The sequence below is a fragment of the Pinus tabuliformis genome, chromosome 8 (assembly GCF_031772625.1).
Source record: "Pinus tabuliformis cultivar Carrire ecotype Pingquan chromosome 8, CPIR1, whole genome shotgun sequence".
NCBI lineage: Eukaryota > Viridiplantae > Streptophyta > Pinopsida > Pinales > Pinaceae > Pinus > Pinus tabuliformis.
In genome coordinates, this window is record NC_142294.1 from 750,934,027 (window position 1) to 750,956,491 (window position 22,465).

Sequence of the window (22,465 nt, forward strand, 5' to 3'; positions counted from 1 at the left end):
GTCAGATTTGGATGATTCAAGAAAAATGACATCTCTAGATAAAACAAACTTTTTATTTACTTCATCATAAAGGCGGTATGCTTTAGATGTGTTTGAATACCCCAGGAAGATACACTTACGACTTCTAGCACCAAGTTTGTTTCTATGTACCTTTGGTATTAAAGCATAATAGGTGGAACCAAATATCCTGAGATGTTTTACCGAAGGAACATGTCCATACCACAATTCATAAGGAGTCTTGTTTCTTATAGCACTAGATGGACATCTATTCTTTATATATGCAGCACATAGAACAACATCAGCCCAAAACATTGTCTTTACATTTTTGAAGAAAAGCATGGATCGTACCATATTCAAAATTGTTCTGTTCATTCTTTCAGCTACACCATTCTGTTGAGGATTATAAGGCACAGTTGTTTGATGTTTAATCCCATGTTGGCGAAGATAGTGTTCAAATTCATTTGATGTGTATTCTTTTCCATTATCAGTGCGAATAGACAAAATATGAGATTGTGCATCATTTTCAATCCATTTATGAAAATTCTTGAATGTTTGAAAAGCATCAGATTTGTTCTTCAAAAAATAAACCCAACACATTCTGGTGTAATCATCAATAAATGTCATGATATATTTATTTCCATTTGCAGAAGGAACAGGCATTGGACCACATAAATCTGAATGAATAAGTTCAAGCTTCCTATGTGCTCTTGAATGTGAATCATGAAAAGACTGTTTGCTATGCTTTCCTAGAATGCAAGCATCACATTGTTTATGTTTTCTAGGAATTGTAGGCAAACCAACAACACCATTTTTCTTCAACAAGCGGAGACTATCATAGTTTAAATGTCCAAATCTAGCATGCCATAATAAACTTGATGGAAGTGCACCTTCTTCATGATGAGAAATATATGAGAAATGTTGTGCATGAGCAGTGGTTCCTTGCAGTTTAAGAAATCTTTCTTCTTCTATACCCCTCATGACAAGTGAGTGGTCAGATGCCTTTCTTACCTCAAGCTTGCCATCAAACATGTGAATGGAGTGACCTTGCTGGCGGATGTGGACCAGGGATAGCAAGTTTCTCTTGAGTTGTGGGAGATATAGAACATGATCCAGAAGAAAGTCTGGAAGACCAGGCAGTTTAAGCCTGATTGTGCCAAGCCATGATGGCTTGATTTTTGACTGATCTGCAAAGTATACTGCTCCATCAACATTGTCAGTGAAATCTTCAAAGAAATCTTTCCTATGAGTCATATGACAGGTTGCTCCTGAATCAAGCAACCAGTCATTTTTCGAAGAAGCAAGTGAAGCATTAAGCAAATCTTCATTTACTCCAATGTTACATTGTGCCTCAATATAGTGAGCAGATTCAGGTGCTTTACCTTTGTCTGTGTCATCAGTTTTACCTTTCTGCTGATTTCTTCTCTGCTCAACTTTGTCCCATGGTAGCTTGCATGTAGAAGGATCATGTGATCCATTTCGTTTGCAGCGAATGCAATGCAGATCTGCCTTTTCTGCTTGAGGATGTCTGCCCCCCTACCTCTGAAGTATCTTCCTCTTCCTCTTCGTCCACCTCTTCCTTTTGTAGAATCTTGAGCAGGATGCTTTTCTTTATGAGCAAGGCAAACAGTCTCTTCAGAAGATTCAGGGACTGTTTTCTTTCCAAAGGCTTTCTCTCTTTCAGCAAACTTTTTCACAAGAGTGTCAAAGGTTATATCTTTAAGATTTCCATTTGCTTGTAAAGACTCAAGATAATTAGAGTAGGAAGGATAGAGTGCTTTGAGAAAGGCAATAAGAGAGATATCCAGCTCAACCTTAGTGGATTTAATATCATGCATTATAGACTTTATTTCAGATGCAAGAGCAAGAGGATCATTATTTTTCAGTTCAAGAGTGAAGAGTTTAATCATGAGCTGAACAACTTCAAGTGTAGAATGTGTATCATAGAGTTCTTTCAGCTTTTGTAAAGCTTCAAAGGCAGTGGAATAGGATGAAATATGACGACTTACTTCCTCATTTACAGATGCTGCGATCAATGCATAGGCTTTGTTGTTCTTGTTTTCCCGAATGACAAGTTCTTTATCTGATGTAGGCTGCACAGGGTCTTTGTCTTCTTCTCCGACACACACTCCTTTCCACAGCTCATTGTATATGAGGGTGTGTTTTACCATTCGAGACCATTCTGAATAGTTCTCCTTGCCAGTGAGAACTATTCCTACCATAGAAATGATTGAATGCATTCTGTAAAAAAAATATCTCTGCCAAAAAACTTCTGTTGAAAAAAAAAATCCTTATATCATAGCCTTATGCATTTTATTTTTCTTCTAACATTTGCATCAACATCACCATTTCTTATATCACTGCCACACTACTGTGTTTTGAGAAAGAAAAAAAAAAGGCGCTAAGGGATCTCTTCAACATATATCAATATATCATGCAATACTACAGATGCTTTGATATAAAATACTCTGACTGATATAAACACTCTGACTGCTTTGAAAACTGCTTACCATACGCAGCAATGTTCATTCTTAAACATACCAGACATTCACACATACGGCGCCACTCGATGTTACAATCTTCCCACAACAACCAAGTCCAAAAAACGCATTCAATAACTTATTCAACCATCGCAAAAGAAAGTTTATTGAAAAAACGCATTGAAGACATACGATTTCATATACGATGTCAGTTGAAAGCTGTTGCGTTCAACAACCAGCCCACGGGAAACTAAAATCCCGCCTTGCTGCTCCAACTGAAGCCCGAAAAAAAACTGTAAGAAAGCCCGAATCCGCCTTTTCCATTTAGTTTAGCTAGAGACTGAAGTTTCATGGCACTTGTAACAAACAAAAGTTCTTGCAGGTCCGTTATTACAGACCTAAGCATATTTCTTTTGAGCACTTGTCACATTATACAAATTTAGTTCATGCAAGAAACCAGATCTACGACTTGAAAGTAACAAAATGGAACTAGACCTAGACCAAAACCTCAGACTATTTTCACCTTGGATAAAGCTCGGATTGGATCAGTGATAAACCGGTGAAAAATTATTCTTTTTTTTTTTTATCAGAGATGGCTACAGTGGCTCGGATTTCAATCCTTCAAGCTCGGACAGTAAGAACAGTCTCCTTTGCAGGCTCGGATTTGGGACAGAGAACGGTGTTTACTAAACCTCAGACCTGTGAGGATTGGCATAATGAACTTCAGAGCCATAAACAAGGTAGCGCAAGGGCCATCAAACTTTTCCAGGCGTTGCAGAAAAGCCGATGCTTGAACGAATGATTCTGGTATGCCCTAAAAAAAAAAACGCTTCTATGCATTCAATGGCAGGTATTCCTTGCTGGCGGTATTCTTTCCAAAGGGGCAGCGATACATTCAAAGATTCATGCTCAGAGCGACAGTAGGAGAACGCTCAGGAAAAACTGATGTGCAGATAATGTCAGAGGCGCTCAGGACAGAGGGCAGTCTTCAGCAGTGGCAGCGCTATATGAGAGACTAACGTTTATGCAGACAAAAGGCGTTATAGCCAGGCAGACGTTTCAGGCAGAGGAGTTACAAGGAATCCCATCTGGGACCTGCGCTCTGATACCATGTCAGGCCAGGGTAACTCCACATTGAACAAGAGAGAAAACTGATTGATGTTATTCATTAGGTAACTCATGTTTATATACAAAAATAAAAACAGATCAGTTCATCTTCTAGATGACTGTCCAGTTCACCCATCCGTTTCGGATTAGGTGTCAACAAGAAGGAAATGTTGGCAATACTCCATGCACTTAAGAAATGGCGACCCTACCTAATGGGAAGACACTTCAAGGTAAAAACGGATCATGATAGCCTTAAATACTTTTTAGAACAAAGATTATCCTCTGAAGAGCAACAAAAGTGGGTCACAAAGATGTTGGGTTATGACTTTGAAATCATCTACAAAAAAGGGAAGTAAAATGTGGTGGCAGATGCACTCTCAAGAAAGGATGAGGATGTGGAAGCATTGTTGTGTGCCATTTCTATTATCCAACCAGATTGGATAAACGAAGCAAGGGAGGAATGGAAGAATGACGAAGAAGTGTGGGCACTTATTCGAAAGCTACAACAAGATTCTAGTACTTCTGATACATTTAGCTGGAAAAATGATTCGTTATGGTACAAAGATTGCTTATACCTCTATAAGAATTCCCAGCTAGAACAAAAGATTCTTATGGAATTGCCCACTTCTCCCTTAGGAGGGCACTCAGGATTTTTAAAAACTTACCACAGGGTTAAGAAGGAATTTTTTTGGGATGGCCTTAAATCAGATATTCAAAAGTTTGTGGCAGAATGTTTGGTTTGCCAGCAAAATAAAGTTGAAACAATTAAGACACCGGGTCCATTACAACCTTTATCCATTCCAAGCCAACGTTGGGTACAGACCGAGGGATGGACTCCTTTCATCTCCTTATAGCTCCAAGCAAAAGCATCTAAGTGACTGGCCAACAGGCTACACAGCTCCTTTTCCTGGGAAGGAGATAGGGAGGAGCTGATCTTTAACGTTCTCTCAGGGCCGAACTCCACATTCTTGACTCTGGGAGTGACCGGGCTGGTCGTACAAGATCCACTAAGGTGCTGGCTTGGGCATCCTCCACCAATTTTTCTAAGGATAGTGCACTGGAAGGTGGATTCTGGATCAAGGTCTCAATCAAGTCATCCTCGGTTGGGGGGTCTCTTCTAGTGGTATCTAGGGTGCACAAAGGTGCTGAGTACACTTCATCCTCTTCTCCTTCCTCCAACCAAAGTGGTAAGTCATGCTCTAAGGAAGGTTGGGCAGGAGGGTATAGGACTAGCTGCTTGGACATAGGACCATTTTTGATGGTCATATTTCCTGCACGACAACTTATGTGAGCATCTGCAGTGGCTAACCAAGGCCTTCCCAAAATAAGAGGATATCCAGTAAGCTTTGCCTTGGGTTGCAGAACCAAGAAATCTGCAGGGTATTCCCAAGAGTCGACAGAGACCAAGACATCCTCCACAATCCCTTCGGGAGTCACAGTGGAGCGATCTGCTAGTTGCAGAACTGTCGAGGTCTTCCTCAAGGAACCCTGAAGATTGAGTTTGAGCATGGTATCCCTGGTCATCACATTAATGGCGGCCCCCAAATCAATCAAAGTGTGAGGTATGATGATGCCATTGATGTGGACATCTACTACAGGACTCCCAGGATCTAGATACTTTGGGCAGATGACTTGTCCTAACATAAGGTCAGACAGTTGTCCTAAGACATTGATGGTTGAAGCATCTCTCTTTCGCCTGCCTAGGTGTTTAAAACACTTTTCCTTAACCAGTTTGTTGTATATTGGCACATCCTTGATGGTTTGGAGAAGTGGTATTTTCACACACAACTGCTTGAGCTCACCCAGGAGCTCATCCTCCTCTTGGTTGGGTTGTGTGGTGGCTGTTAGTCTCTCAGGAAAGGGTGGAATAGCCTTTGGTTCACTTTCCTGTTTATCTTCCTCATCCTCTGGGGGAGGAGGTTGGCGATCCGGAAGAGTCTTTCCAGATCGAAGATTGATCTCCTGGATCTCCACAACATAAGTAGGGCATGATGTTTCCCCAGTGTATACCTGCTGGGCCTGTCTATTGTTGGGGTTCGGGTTCGGTTGAGCAGGTATTTGAGGTTGCCTTGGAGGAGCAGGAGGTAAGGGTTGAGGTTGAACTGGTGGTGGAGGCAAAATGGCAGGAGGAGTATTGTACTGGGGCCTCCACCCCGACTGAGGTGCATTCCACTGAGGCTGTGGTTGGGCATGTGAGTGATATGAATGAGTAGTGGGTTGAGTAGGGTACTGAGGTGGGTAAGACCATGGAGGAGGCATAGACCAGGAAGGATGAGCAGGGGGACCCCAGGAAGGCATAGGAGTCGATTGGTTGGGGCTGTAATAAGCTTGAGGTGCCCCTTGCATCCCCTGCTGGTAAGGTCTAGGTCCTTGTGGCCTCCTTTGGTTGAGGTAATAGAGGGGTTCAGTGGGAGCTTCTGTCCCTTGGTACATGGCTTTAAATCTAGGTAAGGTTGGACATTGGTTTGTGGGATGGTCCTCCTCACAAACGAAACACACTTCAACCGAATGCAATGGACATTCGTTCTTAGGGTGTCTCCTGGTACATCTAGGGCAGAAGATAGCCAAGGCTCTCTCAGTTTCTTCCTTCTTCTGCTGGATCCTGAATCTGTCCAGCTGCATGGAAATGGTCTGTCTCACCTCACTCTTAAGATCTTCCAATTGATTTGCAAACTCATGTTTGGAGAAAGGGACACCAGTTGAGAGGAGGTTTCCTCTACCTTGTTTCCGAGCTGCCCTGGAGTGGTTTCTAAACACAGTCTTGATGTCCTCATAAGGCAGTTGGTAAATATCCCCCCCAGCTAACATGTGAAGGGTATCTAAGAGGTCTTTAGGGACTCCTCGGAGCAGGACCAACTTGAGGGATTCAGGGTCAAGTGTGCACCTGGCCCGCTTATAGCTAAGTTGGAACCTCTCCTCATAATCCTCTAAGGACTCATCATTTCCGATGGTCATCCGAAAGATTTCTCCCTTGGTTTCCTTAGACCTACAGTAGTCCCGGTACTTGGTATTGAAAGCTTGCTGCATCTGAGCCCAAGTAGTGATACTATTCCCAGGTAAGCCCATGAACCAGCGTAATGCTGCATCCTTAAGAGTGGAAGGGAAGAGTTTCAGCTTCTGCTCATCTTCAGTATAGTCATAGGTTCTACAAAGGACAACAAACTCAAATAGGAAGGTATCAGGATCTTCAGTAGTCAGTCCATGGAAGTGAGGTAAAGCGGAGGGGCTAATTTTCTTCATTTTCATCTCTCCATTGGTCTCTCGGATGGGGAAGGCACCTTCTATTCTCTCATCTTCTCCTCTATTGTCAGCCATAGCTTCAGATGGGACGGTCTCTAATTCTTCTTCTGCTATAGAATCTTCGTATATCTCAGGAGGTTCACCTATAGGTTCTTCTGGATCACTGTCACCGAAGAAGAGAGAAGGGTGACTCAGTGATGTGGTGGGGGTGTTGGGTAAGAATTTGCCTGTTTTATCTCGATTCCTACGAGGCATGAAATGGAAAGACTTTTTTTGATTGCTTTTGTCTTTTTTCTTTGGTACCTGCAAAACTGAAACAGATTGATCTACAACTAACTATCTTACTGAAATAAAGATGCAGAATCAAATTGAAAGCGGGAAAGAACTAATCTACTTTGCTCAAATGAAATTGCAGGAATGGAAATGCTAGTCTACGCTTGCAGAATTGAAACACTAATCTACGCTTGCAGAAATGAAATGGCAGAACGGAAATGCTAATCTATGAAAGCAGGAAATGCTAATCTATGAAAGCAGGAAATGTCTATGCTACTTTTGCAGAATGGAAATGAAATAAACTACTTAGCAGAAGGCAAGAGTAAGAAAATAGAAGAAAAGCAACAATTACTAATACTCTGACGCTTCCCCGGAAACGACGCCAAAAAGATGGTGGGATCCAGTATTGTAGCAATAATGCTACAACTCCTGGAGCTTCCTATCTCTAATTTTATCAACCCGGTAGTTCGTAACAAACTTGGAAGCGACGGTGCTGTATGCACAAGTACTAGCTCTTGTCGCAGCTGTCACTTGGTCAGCTGGCACAAGTCCGCTAGGGCTCAAGCCAACTTCTATATGTTTTCAGAAGAAGCTTTCTAAATGATGGACGAAGGCTATCTCAAAGGAAATTAACCTACTTTGCAATAATGACCTGAAAGCCAACAAAACAGGTAAACCCTAGTAAACCCTAATCTGACTAGTCTAATCTCTATGATGCAATGGTGGGAGTGCAAACTTCTAGAAATGATGCCATTACTTCTAGTGGTATGAGATGCATGAATTTAAGCTACTTCTACTGAAAAGAACATTGTTTTTGTATTTTTGCTTAAGTGGTTGGAGTTACTATGATTTTGTTTCTTATTAGGGTTTGACTGTGCAGGGGTAGTTTGAAGGGAAAGAAAGCTTGGGAAAGGTCAGGAGGGCTAGGAGAGGTTCCAGGGGATCCCTAACGTCGTTCCACAGAAGTCCACAACGTTCAGGTGCTCGACAACCGAGTTTGCAGGCTTCTGCAAAGGATCCTACAGGAAGCTCGAGATTTCTACAGGAAGTCTGCTAACTTCTACAGGATGTTCTGTGGTTGGAGTTTTGGGTGATGGAGGAGTGGAGGAGTTGTATGGGTGGATAGGTAGGATGGAAAGGGAGCTTATGATGGCTCAGGGACAGGGATATGAGATGAGGAAAGAGTGGGTACAGTTGGTTGGTGGATAGAAGGGTGGAAGCAATGAAAAGTCCAAAAAGATGGAGCTACGTGAACAGTAGAAGTGTTGGAAGGAAAATGAGCTGAACAGAGGTTGGGTAGGTGACTTTAGGCGCGGTTGAGAAGAAGAAGAAGATAACAGAGTGATGCAACGCAGTGTAAAGGAAACAAATCTGCACAAAACCGAGAATTCATCAACCTATCCTAACTGTGTTATTCAATCAACGAACAACAATGTAAACTTCAGAGAAGAATCGTGCATGGAGTTGGAATGAAGAAGTACTGCTCAAGATCAGAATGCATGGATGGATCTACAATTGAAATGACTGTGTTGCAGCTTGAATGAAAGTATAAGACTGCGTTTTTTTGGTGGTTGGTACGGTCTTCACCCCCAATCTCTAAACAGAGATGGCAGTGAGTGCACTGTCAACCTTTTCTTGGAGCTCTAATGAATGCTGATCCTCCTACTCTAATCTAAGCAACTAAAAGCACTTGAACCGTAAACTAATCCTACTCAATCACATAAAAGAAATCAAATCAGCAGACTGTAATTTCCAAATGCATGTCAAAACAGAGGAATAAAGTACTGAAAAGAAAGACAAGTAACAATACAAGGAAAAGGAGGTCTATTGCTCTCAGGTTGGGCCCTAATCTGAGAGCTATAGCTCCCTTAAAAACTCAGAATTGAATCCAAAGCTGCTTGCCTTTATTGAATAATCATGAGTCTAACATCATGCCAAAACTGGCTTACAAAAAGCAAAAAACGAGCTGTAGCTCGTGCTTAGAAATTGCAACAGTAGTTCAAAAGTTCAAAAAGCTCCTATCAAAGGCTACGACCTTAATATTTATACATGATGAGGATCAAGCTGGCTTCCTCAATACGTGGAGCTTGGCTGTCCAACTGAAAGTTAAACTGCTGTTCCTGTAGAATCCGTTGGCTGCCTTTAATCTTGGTGGGGAGAGTTGTTGGAGCTCGGAGTTAGGGTGGAGATCACGAGGGAGGTCATTTAAGGCTGTAGACAACCTCCCTATAAACCTGCAATGCCACCTTTGCTGTCTCCTTGTCTCCTTCTGCGTGGTCTTTGCTCCCTTTAATGCCAAAAAACCTGAAATCATCATGTATTAGCCACATAGATATAATGCCTGCCCTTCTTCCTACAAATAACACGAATATACCAAGAAATGAATGCATAAGTGATAAAAGATGAAGGGTTGAGCAAGGTAAGTAGGCCAAATGAGCCCAAATTGTTACCAAAAATTGGGGCTCATCAGTACCCAACCTCTTTGATTAGACCTTGCTACGGGAGCCTCGATGAGGAGTAGCAGGATTGACTAAGTGGGTAGAGACATATGCAGATGGAGTGGCAGAGGGAGCTTCAACATCAAAGGGTGTTTCTAGCCCAACAGGGAGGTCAGTTGGGAGATCAGTTACTTACTTCTCAGTAACTGAGTTGCAGTGCAACATTGGGAAGCATGATGCAACATGATGAGAGGAGGTACAGTGCGGATGCAGTGCTGGGAGATAGAACTAACAACATCACGGATGCATAAGGAGGAATCAGTGGGATTGATGCAGTCAGAGATCAAAGTGACAAAGGCTAGAGTAGTCAGATACTGAAGAGCACAGAGGTGCAGAGATTTTAGTCGAAAAAGGCAATAACAGTCAGAGACTTTGATGATAGATGCATCATTCTGATTCAGGTTGGATATTTTTTGTTTCTGGAGTTGTTGGAGCAACAACACTTGAAGGAAGTGTTGCATGCAGAACATTCCAAAGGTTCAGGATCGGGTTCGAGTTGAATGCCTTTCTTGTTGAGAGGGAGTGTTGAAAATAACAACAAGAAATGCTAAAAACAACATTTCAGGATATACTCCAACTTTGTTGGAAATAGTAAAAAATAGAAATGCTAAAATAACATTGATATAAATTGCATTTCAGGATAGATTCCAATTTTAATTAGTCCCTGAATTAAAAATTGAGAATTAAAATTCAAATTTAGTCTCACTAGCTGTTTGTAAAATAATTAGTTAATTCATCTTGAGTTAATTAGTTGGAGAAAATCAAACATTAAGTCTTTGTGAAGACATGCAACAATTATCCCTTTGATTGAGGAAGTTATCCCTTAATTAAGGAGATTAGGATGAGTTGTACTTTGAGTTGTAATTAGTTAGCTCAGTTAACTGAGTTAAGTCCAGTAAGATTAGTTCCAACAGTTTGTGGAACTAATTGTGAGTTCAGTTAGTCAATGCATGCATGCATGCAACTAGTGTTCTCCAGATAACTGAATATTCTCTCATAAATAACTCATTCATGTCAATTCAGAAAGAGACCCAATTGAGATTAAATGAAGGGATAGTGTACTATCAGTTGGAGGAATTTTCATATATAGGAAACTCATCCATGCAAAAGGAATTATCTCCTTCTAGATTGCGCGGTTATTTCAAAGGTCAGCGTTGTGTGTGAGGTGAGAATCACACAGGTTGCAACTGGAGGACCCAGGAGAAACTGGGCAAGGAAATAGGAGGCTTGGAGGACTAAAGGAAGGAATATGTGTTGTCTATTCTGTTTATGAGCAGCAGTGAGGGATTGTACTGAGAGTTGGATAGCTTGTGAGCTAAACCTTTGTGTAATCCTAAGATATTTCCATTTGTATGATAATACAGATAGCGGGATTTTTAGCTGAGGCTTTCCCCTGAGTATTCTTTTGTGTTTCATGTGTGATTGAATCTACTTCTCTGTTATGTGTGTTCTAGTTGATCTTGCTCAAAATTAATTAAGCTTCCGCAAGTTTGATTGTAGAAGTAGATTAAGTATTTTTCTTTAGTACATTGCATAATCAGTTTAATCTACAGTTTCTCTACAAGATGTGTGGAGAGAAGAATTTCTACATGAAGGAATTATGAGGCATCCAAGCTCAGTTTGGTTTGGTGATCTCGGGACTGGTTTAGGTGAGATAACAATAGTGTGAGGGTGATAATGGTTAACCTATGGATTCCCTTGGTTGTTTATGCATCGGTTTATCCCATGAGATACTACCTTCATGCTTGGAATATGGCACAGGGGCGATTGGTTGAAAGAAAGATTTGGTTCAACTCAATCTATGGTTGGGTGGTACGTGGAAGTCCCTGATTTGGTTGGATTTTTCATATGAATGATAAGAACTCCTCTTTCTAGTGTTTGTAGTGCAGAGTATAGTTGCAGGTTTTTGGTGCTTCTCTTGTACAATTTTTTTAGAGGTCATAGTTGAATATTCTTAAAGAATATTATGCTTACTTTAATTGTTGTTGCGTGGAAGAACATGGAGCTTCCACCAAATTTCTTGCATTAAGTTTAATGATTTATTGGTGGGTACCCTAGATGAATCGTGCACTGATGTTTTTTTTTTGAGTTATCATCGAAATCAGTGAATTCTAAGGAGTTGTGTTTGGAGCCATCTTTAAAGAATATGAGTATGGAATTTTATGAATGTTTGCATTGAATGAGCCTTTGTTGAACCTGGGTTGATCAGAGAGTAGTTGTTACAGCTTGTGGTTTGTGTCGAAGAGCTCATACATGTGGACCTGTGCGTGGAAAACAGGTCGATGTTGTTAAAATCGATGATTGTGTTGAAAGTGCTAAGATTAAAACTGCAATGATTAATGAAGAAAGTATGTGTATAGATGACAATAGAGTAGCATGTGATAGTAAGGAAACTCCTTGTGATGTAGTTTTTAATGATGAACATGCAACACCTTATCAACCACTATATGATGATGTAAAATTTTCAAGTAAGATTGATTACAAATTCTACAAGAAACTTGTAGATGAATTATTAAGTGGAAGGGTAACCAAGGTTGAAGATCAATTGGATGAGCAAGATGAAACTAAGTACAAAGATTGTAATATAGAAAATAATGAAGATTTGGTAGAAGAAGACAAAGTTGGAAATAACACAAATTATGATGATTTTGTAAATCTCACTAATGTTTACTAATGTGCACGCATTGGTAGCACCTAGGAAGAAGCAATTGAAAAACAAGAGAATTCAATTTTTCTCACCTTCTCTCAATCTTTCTCTATTGATATGCAATCAATTGTAAATTCTTCTTTGCAAGCTCCCCTTTCTGAGTTTGTGTCCCTCCCCTCCATACTCTGCACCATCGCCCCACCTCCTCCCACCATCTCTACCACCCTTCCCTCGCACAATCTGACCCTGGGTCGTACTGACTCTCCATCCTCTCCAGGTGAGTCCGACTCACATCATTATCACCTGAGGTCTCGCACACGGCCTCGTATTTTAGGTCTGGGTTCATCCCCTGGACGCCACCGTAAACAAAAGCATGGCAGACCCTCACAAATTTCTTCAGCAAAGCTAAATGCTGTTGCTGATGTCGCCATGGGGCGACAGGTTACTATTGAACGGGCACTTAGAGCTATTGAGCCCATGACCTGTGGTGACCCATGATCTGGCTCTCCTTCAACTGCAGGGGACTAGCCAACCCCAAAAAACGATTGGCTCTGAAAAGACTCCTTCATGAATCTAGATGTGATATCATTTTTCTTCAAGAAACTCTGTGCACATCTGAGGTGGCGGTGAGATGTTTGCAAGCTTTGCTTCCTGGATGGATTTTACATGGACTGGATGCGTGTGGTCGATCTGGAGGATTACTCATTGGTATCAACCCAAGGAAATGTAGGTCTCTCTCTGCCTGGGGGGGCAGAGGTTTCCTCGGTATGGATATAATTTTAGGTGACCTGGGTATTCCGATCAGAATTATCAATATTTATGGGCCTAACCAGAATCGGCTACCTTACTGGCAAGATTTCCTCATTGGTGACCACATCACACAGAATACAGTGATTGGGGGGGATTTCAACTTCTCATTGGGAGTTGGTGAATCCTGGGGTCATAATGCCCAGTGTGATCCTATTGCGGATCAAATGCAAATGCTCCTCGACTCACATCACCTTGTGGATATTCCCATGAATAAGAAGCAACCTACTTGGCACAATCAGCGCACTGGTGAGGCTGCTCTGGGGAGACGACTGGACAGGTTTATGATGCATGAGGAACTAATACAGAATTGCCCCTTATACAGACAATGGGTTGGCTCAGGGGGGCTATCTGACCACCAACCGATTCTTCTTCAGATTAGTGACAACAATTCTAAGCCGCGGTCTCCCTTTAAATTCTTTGCCGGCTTTCTCCAAGAACCGGATTATATCAAGATGGTCACGGACTTCTGGGCCTCACTGCCCCCACTGCGGGATCAGAGGAAAGCGCTTGACTTCTGTGAGAGACTCAAAAGGCTCAAAGTATTGACCGAGAACTGGGCGAATTCCAAGAGGCACAGAGATGAGCAGACTCTGAAAGATACTGAAGCTCAGATAGCTTCATTGACTGATGAGAATGGGACTGGTTACCATTCCGACGTTTCCAAAGCACTACTAAACCAACTGCTTGGGCAAAAAGCAAAAATCTTACAAGAAAAGGAGGAGCATTGGAGACTTAAAAGCAGAGCCATTTGGCTCAAAGCGGGGGACTGTAACACTAAATACTTTCATAACCTAGCCAATGGCAGGAAGGCATCAAACACCATTTGGAGGCTACCAAGGGAACCAGACGGATGGGCTACTACACACCAGCAACTGGCTAGCCTGGGGGTAACACATTTCAAGAGTCTCTTCACGGCACCAAATGATGTAAATCTACCAGATATCATTAGACTAGCAGAAAAGTTCCCTCGATTTGTTGGACAGGATGATATTGAAGACCTTACAAATCCAGTCACTATACAGGAGCTGGAAAGTACACTTAAATGGTTTAAGAAAGACAAGAGCCCGGGACCAGATGGCTGGCCTGTGGAATTCTACCTGGCTTTTTATGATCTGCTGGGCGAGGACCTTTTAGCTGTTGTCGAGGAAAGCAGGATCTCGGGGCACATCCATCCGCCTATGAATCAGACTTTCATTGCCTTGATCCCCAAATCCGATGACCCCTCATCCTTCAATGATTTTCGCCCTATCTCCCTCTGTAATTGTCTCTACAAAATCATTGCCAAGATCATAGCCAACCGTATTAAACCGATCCTATCCTCTCATATATCTGCTGAACAATTTGCTTTCCTCCAAAATCGCCATATCCAAGAAGCCATTGGCACCACCCAGGAAGCTTTACATTCCATCAAGCTGAAAAACCTCAAAGGGGTATCCTTAAAGATTGACCTTGCTAAGGCTTTTGACAAGGTTAACTGGCTATACCTCAAAATGATTCTTATCCATCTGGGCTTCCCTCATCTGTTCATAAATTGGATTATGGGGTGTGTATCTTCTGTCTCCTTTGCCATCCTCATAAATGGTGCAGCCTCAGATCGCTTCTACATCAACAGGGGTATCAGGCAAGGCTGCCCACTCTCCCCACTACTCTTTCTTATTGTTATGGAAGGTTTGAGTAGGCTTATAGAGGATGCAAAAAGGAATGGGGAGCTAAGTGGTCTCAAAATTACTGAACAATTCTCCCTTACCCACTTATTGTTCGTAGATGACATACTTATCTTTCTCAATGGTAGTGTCCGAGATAGCACTGCATTATATAATATCCTCCTTCTTTTTTGTAAAGCTACGGGCATGGAAATCAACAGGGACAAATCCACCAGATCATTGATGAGATGTACACAACAGGAAACTCAGTTGGCTTTGCAGTTCTTTCCCTTCCTGGAAAATAATCTACTGGAAGGTATCAAATATCTTGGATTCAGATTAAGGCCGGATGGATATAAAACTGAACACTGGGTGTGGCTTATAAACAAAATTGAAAAAAGGATCACCTGCTGGCACCACCGCTTACTGTCAAAAGCTGGCAGGTTACAGCTGATCAAATCAGTTCTTGAGGCCACACCAGTTTATTGGATGTCCCTCACATGGATCCCGAAAGGCATTTTACAAAGAATACAGCAAATATGTAACAGATTCCTGTGGAATGGTAATAAAAAGGGAAAGATATTTGCTTGGACAAGATGGTCCCTCGTCTCCATGCCAAAGAAATGGGGTGGGTGGGGGCTTAAATCCCTCTCAGAATTTGCACAAGCTTTAACAGCAAAACAGGGCTGGTCACTACTCAAGATGGACAGTTTATGGGCCGAAGTTATACATAAAAAATACATTTGGCCTTCCAATATCACAGATTGGCTTCGCAGACCATCATGGAATTACCAGGGCGTATCTGCAATCTGGAGAGCTACTCTAAAAGCTTTGCCTCTCATCAAGGATAATCTATTATGGAAAATAGGTAATGGAGCTCAAGTCCGTATAGGGTTAGACCCTTGGCCTGGGTCAGGGAACGCTCACCTTTTGCCGAAAGACCTGATCCGACACCTCAACAATAGGGGCATCAAATATCTAGCACAGGTTGGTGACCCACATCGATCTACCATATTCACTCAGGCATGGGTAACGGATCAACAGTGGCACTTGACAGATGAATGGACTGAACATTGGCAAAGATACATACAGGCACTTACTGAAACACATATCAAGCTACATGAGCAGGAAGATGAACTCATTTGGGCACCTGCTAAATCTGGAATATATGCACCAAAGCTTGGCTACTTAAAGATCATTGAGGCCAAGAAGCCTGACTTTCACAAAAACTGGTGGTCGGATATCTGGCAGCTTCAAGCACAGCCTAGGGCCAGACTTCTAATGTGGAACATTCTGGCGAATAAAATACCAACCGGGGACAACCTCAAAAACCGGGCTTTTGCTGGACCTACCTGGTGTGTACTCTGCAGAAAGGAGGAGGAATCTACGCCTCACCTATTCCTCACTTGCGAAGTCACCTTAGACATTTGGCAGCAGGTCAAACAGTCCCTCAATATCACCACCGCCTGGCACGCAGATGATATTCCCACAGCCTGGGCGCATTGGTGGACTGCTGTGACCTCGGAAAAGGCAAGAAATCTACCGTTAGTGGTGTCCTGGTACATCTGGAACAAGCGCAACGACATCATATTTGAGGAGGGCAGGGTTAACTGGCAGCTCCTTCCGCCTTCCATTTGCGCAGCCTACACAGAAATTCCATATGAAAACAAATCTAATCCTCCCAGGCATATCACGCCCGAAATTATTAACAGGGATATGCCTTGGGCCTATTTCGATGGGGCCGCATCGGCTCATGGTTGTGGAGGGGGTATTCTATTTCATATTACAGATACACATTATTTCCACCTGAGATTGGGACTCGGTCTGGGTACCAACAATCATGCTGAGCTTATTACACTGAGACATCTACTATATTTTGCACTATCTAAAAATTGTCGACAAGTACAAATTTTTGGGGACTCAAAGATAGTGATTGATTGGGCAAATAATAAATCTATCTGTCATACATATTCTTTGAAACACATCTTGGAAGAAATTGTTTTTCTCAAAACACATTTTGACCGGATCACTGTTTCTCATATCTACAGGGAAAGAAATACAACTGCTGACCGGCTCTCGAAAGAAGCGGCGGATCGGCCTCTAGGCGATTGGATGATCGAAGAATACAGCCCAGAGGGGATGCACAGGTTCTACCACCGTCCCTATATTGATGGTCTACAACAAGGGGACATCCTCCCCATCTGAAAATTTTGATCCACTTGTCAATTTTTGTATATATCTGCATGGCTCTGATCGACGCTATTTTGTTAGTACTTGGCTCGAGGTTTATACACCTCAAAACTCTGCATAATTTTGAACTTTTTATGTAATACTGTTTATTTTTTTGTTATGGATACAGCCCCATCGTATCCATAGTGACACCTACAGGACAACTTTATGTAAATATTTACTGAACAGTGGCATCGCCACACTACAGCATATGCCTTGGCATCAACAGCATGTAATCTCTATTATCTACTTCTTAATAGAAATTACGAACTCTATTTTCCCCGGAAAAAAGACTTGGACTTTGTTGAACAATACTTAAAAAATCTCAAGGATGGAAGTGAAAGTGTTGAAAAAGGAGTTGAAATGAATTAGCATTATCCTAGTTGTTACAAGGAGCAATATCCAATGTTCATGATTCAGAATAAGAAGAAGAAGAAAGAAGTTGAACACATCAATAAGTTCAAGAAAAATATTCATCAATATATTGTAGCAGAGAAAGTCAAAATGAAATATTTGAGTCATGTTTGTAAGCCTAGCAAAAACTTAGATCAACATGCAAGTTAACGTATAGGTCGTGATTAAGGGGAGGTGTTAGGATAATAATCACACCTTTGTTCATGTGACAACGAAGATTGTTCTATAGCCGTTGATGAACTTTTGGTCAGAGATATTTGACAGGAGTAATTGATAGTTGGTGGATTCAGTATTGAATCTTTGACTCGCTTTATGTATAAATTGCAATATGTGGAATGAAACCATTAAGTGTTTTCGTTTTGTGTGTTATTCCTTGATAACCATGTCTGAGAGAGATGCAATGTGATTTGATGCCTATTGGGCAAGTCATGGAGACACTATAATAAATATTGGCATAGTTAAAAAAAGTAGATGCCTTCAAGTCGATCTTAGATATTTGGAGGGAAACACTTTTAAATTCAAATTTTGATCAAAATGTTGTTTAAATATATTTCTCTTGCTTTAAATTTTTTCCACCCAACTAGATTTTGTCACATCAAATAATAATATTTCCTTTATCCCATTTGAATTCTACCTTCGAGCAAGGTGGGCTTCCTTTTCATATTCATTAAAATAACAACAAACACATACATTCATTATTTATTTATTATTTTTATGAAAAATAATTTAATTAAAATAACAGTAAACATATACAATTTCATATTCATGAAATTAACAACAAATACATACATTCATTATTTGTTTATTTGTTTATTTTTTAATTCTATCAACATTAAGAACAAATTTTTTACCATTACCAAATTCTTGAGGCTAATATCCTTTCATGAATAAAATTCATAAAACATCCAGGCTAGTATCTTTTTATGAATAAAATGCCCTAAGTAATGAAATATGTTTGTTTTGAACATGTTGTCTGTACATATTAATTTTCATAAATACTATAAAATTCATAAAACATCCAGGCTAGTATCTTTTTATGAATAAAATGCCCTAAGTAATGAAATATGTTTGTTTTGAACATGTTGTCTGTACATATTAATTTTCATAAATACTATAAAATTCATAAAACATCCAGGCTAGTATCTTTTTATGAATAAAATGCCCTAAGTAATGAAATATGTTTGTTTTGAACATGTTGTCTGTACATATTAATTTTCATAAATACTATTCTTATTGGTCAGTTGCAAAAAATGATTTTTATCGAGAAAAAGAAACTGAAACATATTTTTATCTTATGATGTGATGATGTTAAGAATGAAATTAATGATAATAAATAAAGCAAAACAAAAATATTTTCATCTTATGTTGTGATGATGCTAAGAATGAAATTAATAATAATAAATAAACCAAACAAAAAAAACTTTTTTGTACAATATAAATAGGGTTCTTGGCTAAGCATTTCTTCAAAACATTATTGTTATCATGGAGTAGTTTTAGGTACTCTTCAAGGATTTGCAATGTATATGATCCATTTCCTATTATTTCAATGATTTGGAAAGGCTTACGATTTCCTCAATTTCATCGTAGTTACCCCTAGATACCCAAGTGTAAACATGTACAAAGAAATAAGAGTGAAGGAGGTAGACACACTTTTCTTCAAAAGGTTAATCCTATATTTTCCATGACATGTGATCACTCTAAAGTTCCAATCCTTGGCTCTTTTCACCTATAACCTATAAATAAAAATTAAATAGTGTATATAATCATACTATCTTACAGAACAAAAGCTCACACCATAAATCACAACTTAATAAACAAATAAGCATGAATTCATTTGAAGATAAACAATAATTAAATGAGGGAAAAATGATTCATTACATTAATGAAGATATTATATCTAACATGGCATCTTCGTGCTCCTTAACCTAAGTCTCATCCTCTCACTAAAACTCAAGGAGTTAGGCTTAATATGGGTTTTGGTTTATCTAAAAGTTGATCTCTTGTGATTTCAATAAATATCCTTAATCCTAAACTATTCTCTCTTGCTTCATGGTGGATACTTTCTTTATTGTTGACTTGGACTAGTAGATAGGATGCATCTAGATATATTTCATATAGTATTGTCATCCTTATCCTCTTTTTTCAACACTCCTTCAACCTCTTCCATGCGTATCCACTATCTTTGGTAACATTGGCCACCTCAATGTTCCTTTTCTGAGGACTTGGAGCACTCAACTCTCCTTCCCATTTCATTCAGAGCATTTCATTGCTCCCTTCCAATGTCATAAGAGTGTTAGAGAGTCAAAATTAGACTTATCTTAGGTTTTCAATGAGGCATAAGCTACATCTCAAGTTTACTTTTGTGTTTCTTCTATAATGGACTCAAGGGAGTGTGAGTTTGAGTTATACCAGATCCCGCCTAATGGAAGTGCAAAAAAATCTTGTTCGATGCAAGATGTGAAGTGAAAGGGAGCAAAGGATTGGGGGATCTATCAACCCCTGCAAAAGATAACACCCAGATACATATGATATTCATAATTTAGGTACCTATATACATACGTTGTATAAAATGAATGGAATCATGGTTACACACGCAACAAACTACAAATCCATGAGAAAATATGTTAGGTCATGGTCACAAAAGGGAGTTCATGGTGGATCCATGTCATCAAATTCTAGTCATAACCATGAAATATTTACTTTGTGGATATATGTCATAATATATATTAGAAGGAAAACACACATTATCCACCACAATTTGGATGAGGAAACATGCATGAGTGAGGTCAACCCAATATCCAAGGTCTTCATCTCATCATGATGGTATAATCTACTATATGTGAATATGTGAGTTATTGTTGAGCATGTGGGAGACCATTTGATTAATAGGGGTTGTTGTATAATTATTCAACAATGATTAATGATGTAAAATAGATTCCATGTTCAAGGATGACAAATGATTTCCATTATAGAATGAAAATGGACAATACTTCCCCACCAGTCCAAATCCCAATTTTTTTTGTATTGATGCTTTTAATAGAATTATTAGCATAAAATATAAGAGAAGTAAGCTTAATAATGTATTTTTTATTTAGTTTTAATGAGCCAAGAAAAAGAGATAAAGGTATATTAAGGTATGTCTCTTTCTCATGGGTATGTCAAAATTGTTAACTTTTAGGGCTAGATTGTTCTATGCTATAGATAATTGCATCTATAAAAAATTTCAACATATTTACATTACATTCACCCCATAACATCATATCACTATCAACAATTATATATAAATAACAATAACACCAACAATGCATCATAACAATGAAGAACAATAGAAGAAAAACTTAAAGAACAATAGAAGAAAAACTTGCACAACAGAGACACCAAGATTTAGGTCAAAGGCTAAGGGAAAACCTAACAATCGGGAAAACCCAGTCAATTCTTATTTTATTAGATATTCATCAATTGTTCAGTTGAGATACAAATTACAGTAGGGATGAGATACATCAAGCCTCCTAGAGCCAATTCAAGTCAGTTCACAAATAAATTTGTCAAGTGAAAGATATGATCTCTAATAATCAAACAATTCCAAAAGAGCTAATGTCTCAAGTTACATCATCCATGTCACTACCATATGTCTTCAATATTAGGATCCATCACTATCAAGGAACTACATCACTGACAAGTGCTATTAATATTACAACGCGAGTGTCATTAAGAGAATTATCATCATATATAATAATATAAAATTCACTTATATTAAGATCACTACCATCAATGATACTTCCATCATATGTCTTACTAACATCACATAGCATAATATTGAGATCACTGTCACATGTACCATAGTAAGTTATTGTCCAAATGTGGCTGTTAAATATATTGATTTCGGGCCAAACACATTATATCTATATGCAATTTCATAAAAGGTGAATCCCATGGTATTCCTATAAGAGGTTATGTAGAGCCAAAAAGTGTATAAGTCCATCCTTATGATATTATTGGACTTCATTAGTGATAATGGAATCTAGTACTTTACTAGTGACCACCACTTTCCCATTATCCCAACAATATATGGGGTAGACATCACTTGGCTTATTTTGAACTATTTAGTGATTTATTGGACAAGATCACAAGTAAACTAGGTACCTTTGTTTGTGACAATCTCTAGAGGGACCCCAAAATTGATGAAGATCTTTTCATATAGAAAATCAACCACTACATGATTAGTAGCTTTCCGTAAAGACTTCACCTTAACCAATTTAGTCACGTAGTCAATTCACACCAAGATATACACTTTTTGTTTAAATGGAGGTTTGATAAGACCATAAATTTAAATTTCTGCTTTTCTAATGGTGAAAAAATCTTGATATGATACTACTATAAATTGAAAAAAACAGTGTAATTTGAAGATTCCAACTAGTTAACATCCATGTTAATACTTTCAAAAACCCATTCAACAAGGTAATCATATTATTGTATATTAAGGTGAAAATCATTAAAACAACTACATATATTTAAGAGATGTAAAGGAGAAAGATGAAAAGTTCACATGTGAAATTTGTAAAGAAAGAGGAAAGAATGAAATCATTGATAAGAATAAACCAAAAAATAATATTTTTTTTTCTTTGTACAATATAAATAGGGTTCTCAACTTGGCTAAATTTTTCTCCAAAAAATTGTTGCTATCATGGAGTAGTTCTAGGTACCCTTCAAGGATTGCAATCTATATGGTCCATTTCCTAATCTTTCAAAGATTTGAAAAAGCATATAATTTCCACAATTTCATGGTTGCTTCCATAGATTCTATCCCACAAGCCAACCTACCAACCTCTAATAAACACATTATAGACTTTTTATAAACCCCTAATTACCTAAATGTAAAATGTACAAAGAAATAAGTTTAAAGGAGGTTGACACACCTTTCCTTTGAAGGTTAATCCTATGGAATCATGGCAATGAGTCTTACACAAATTATTATTTAAAAACAAATCTCTAAATAACTCTGCTGACCAAAGCCTCCATTCAGATATTTTTCAAATAACTTAATTAAAATAACCTCAAACATATGCAATTTCATATTTGTTTTTTTGGCAAATTGTTTAACATTACCAAATTCTTCAGGCTAATATC

The 22,465-nt window shown here is 39.3% G+C and overlaps 1 protein-coding gene across 1 annotated transcript; it reads left to right on the forward strand.

Moving 5' to 3' along the window:
• Positions 1–13,009: 13,009 nt before the first annotated feature.
• On the forward strand, positions 13,010–17,071 carry LOC149237763 (uncharacterized). The gene is made up of 3 exons (XM_089369387.1): positions 13,010–14,201; positions 14,640–16,463; positions 17,055–17,071. The coding sequence occupies exons 1-3, from the start codon at positions 13,010–13,012 to the stop codon at positions 17,069–17,071; spliced, it is 3,033 nt and encodes a 1,010-aa protein (XP_089225513.1).
• The last annotated feature ends 5,394 nt before the right edge of the window (positions 17,072–22,465 follow it).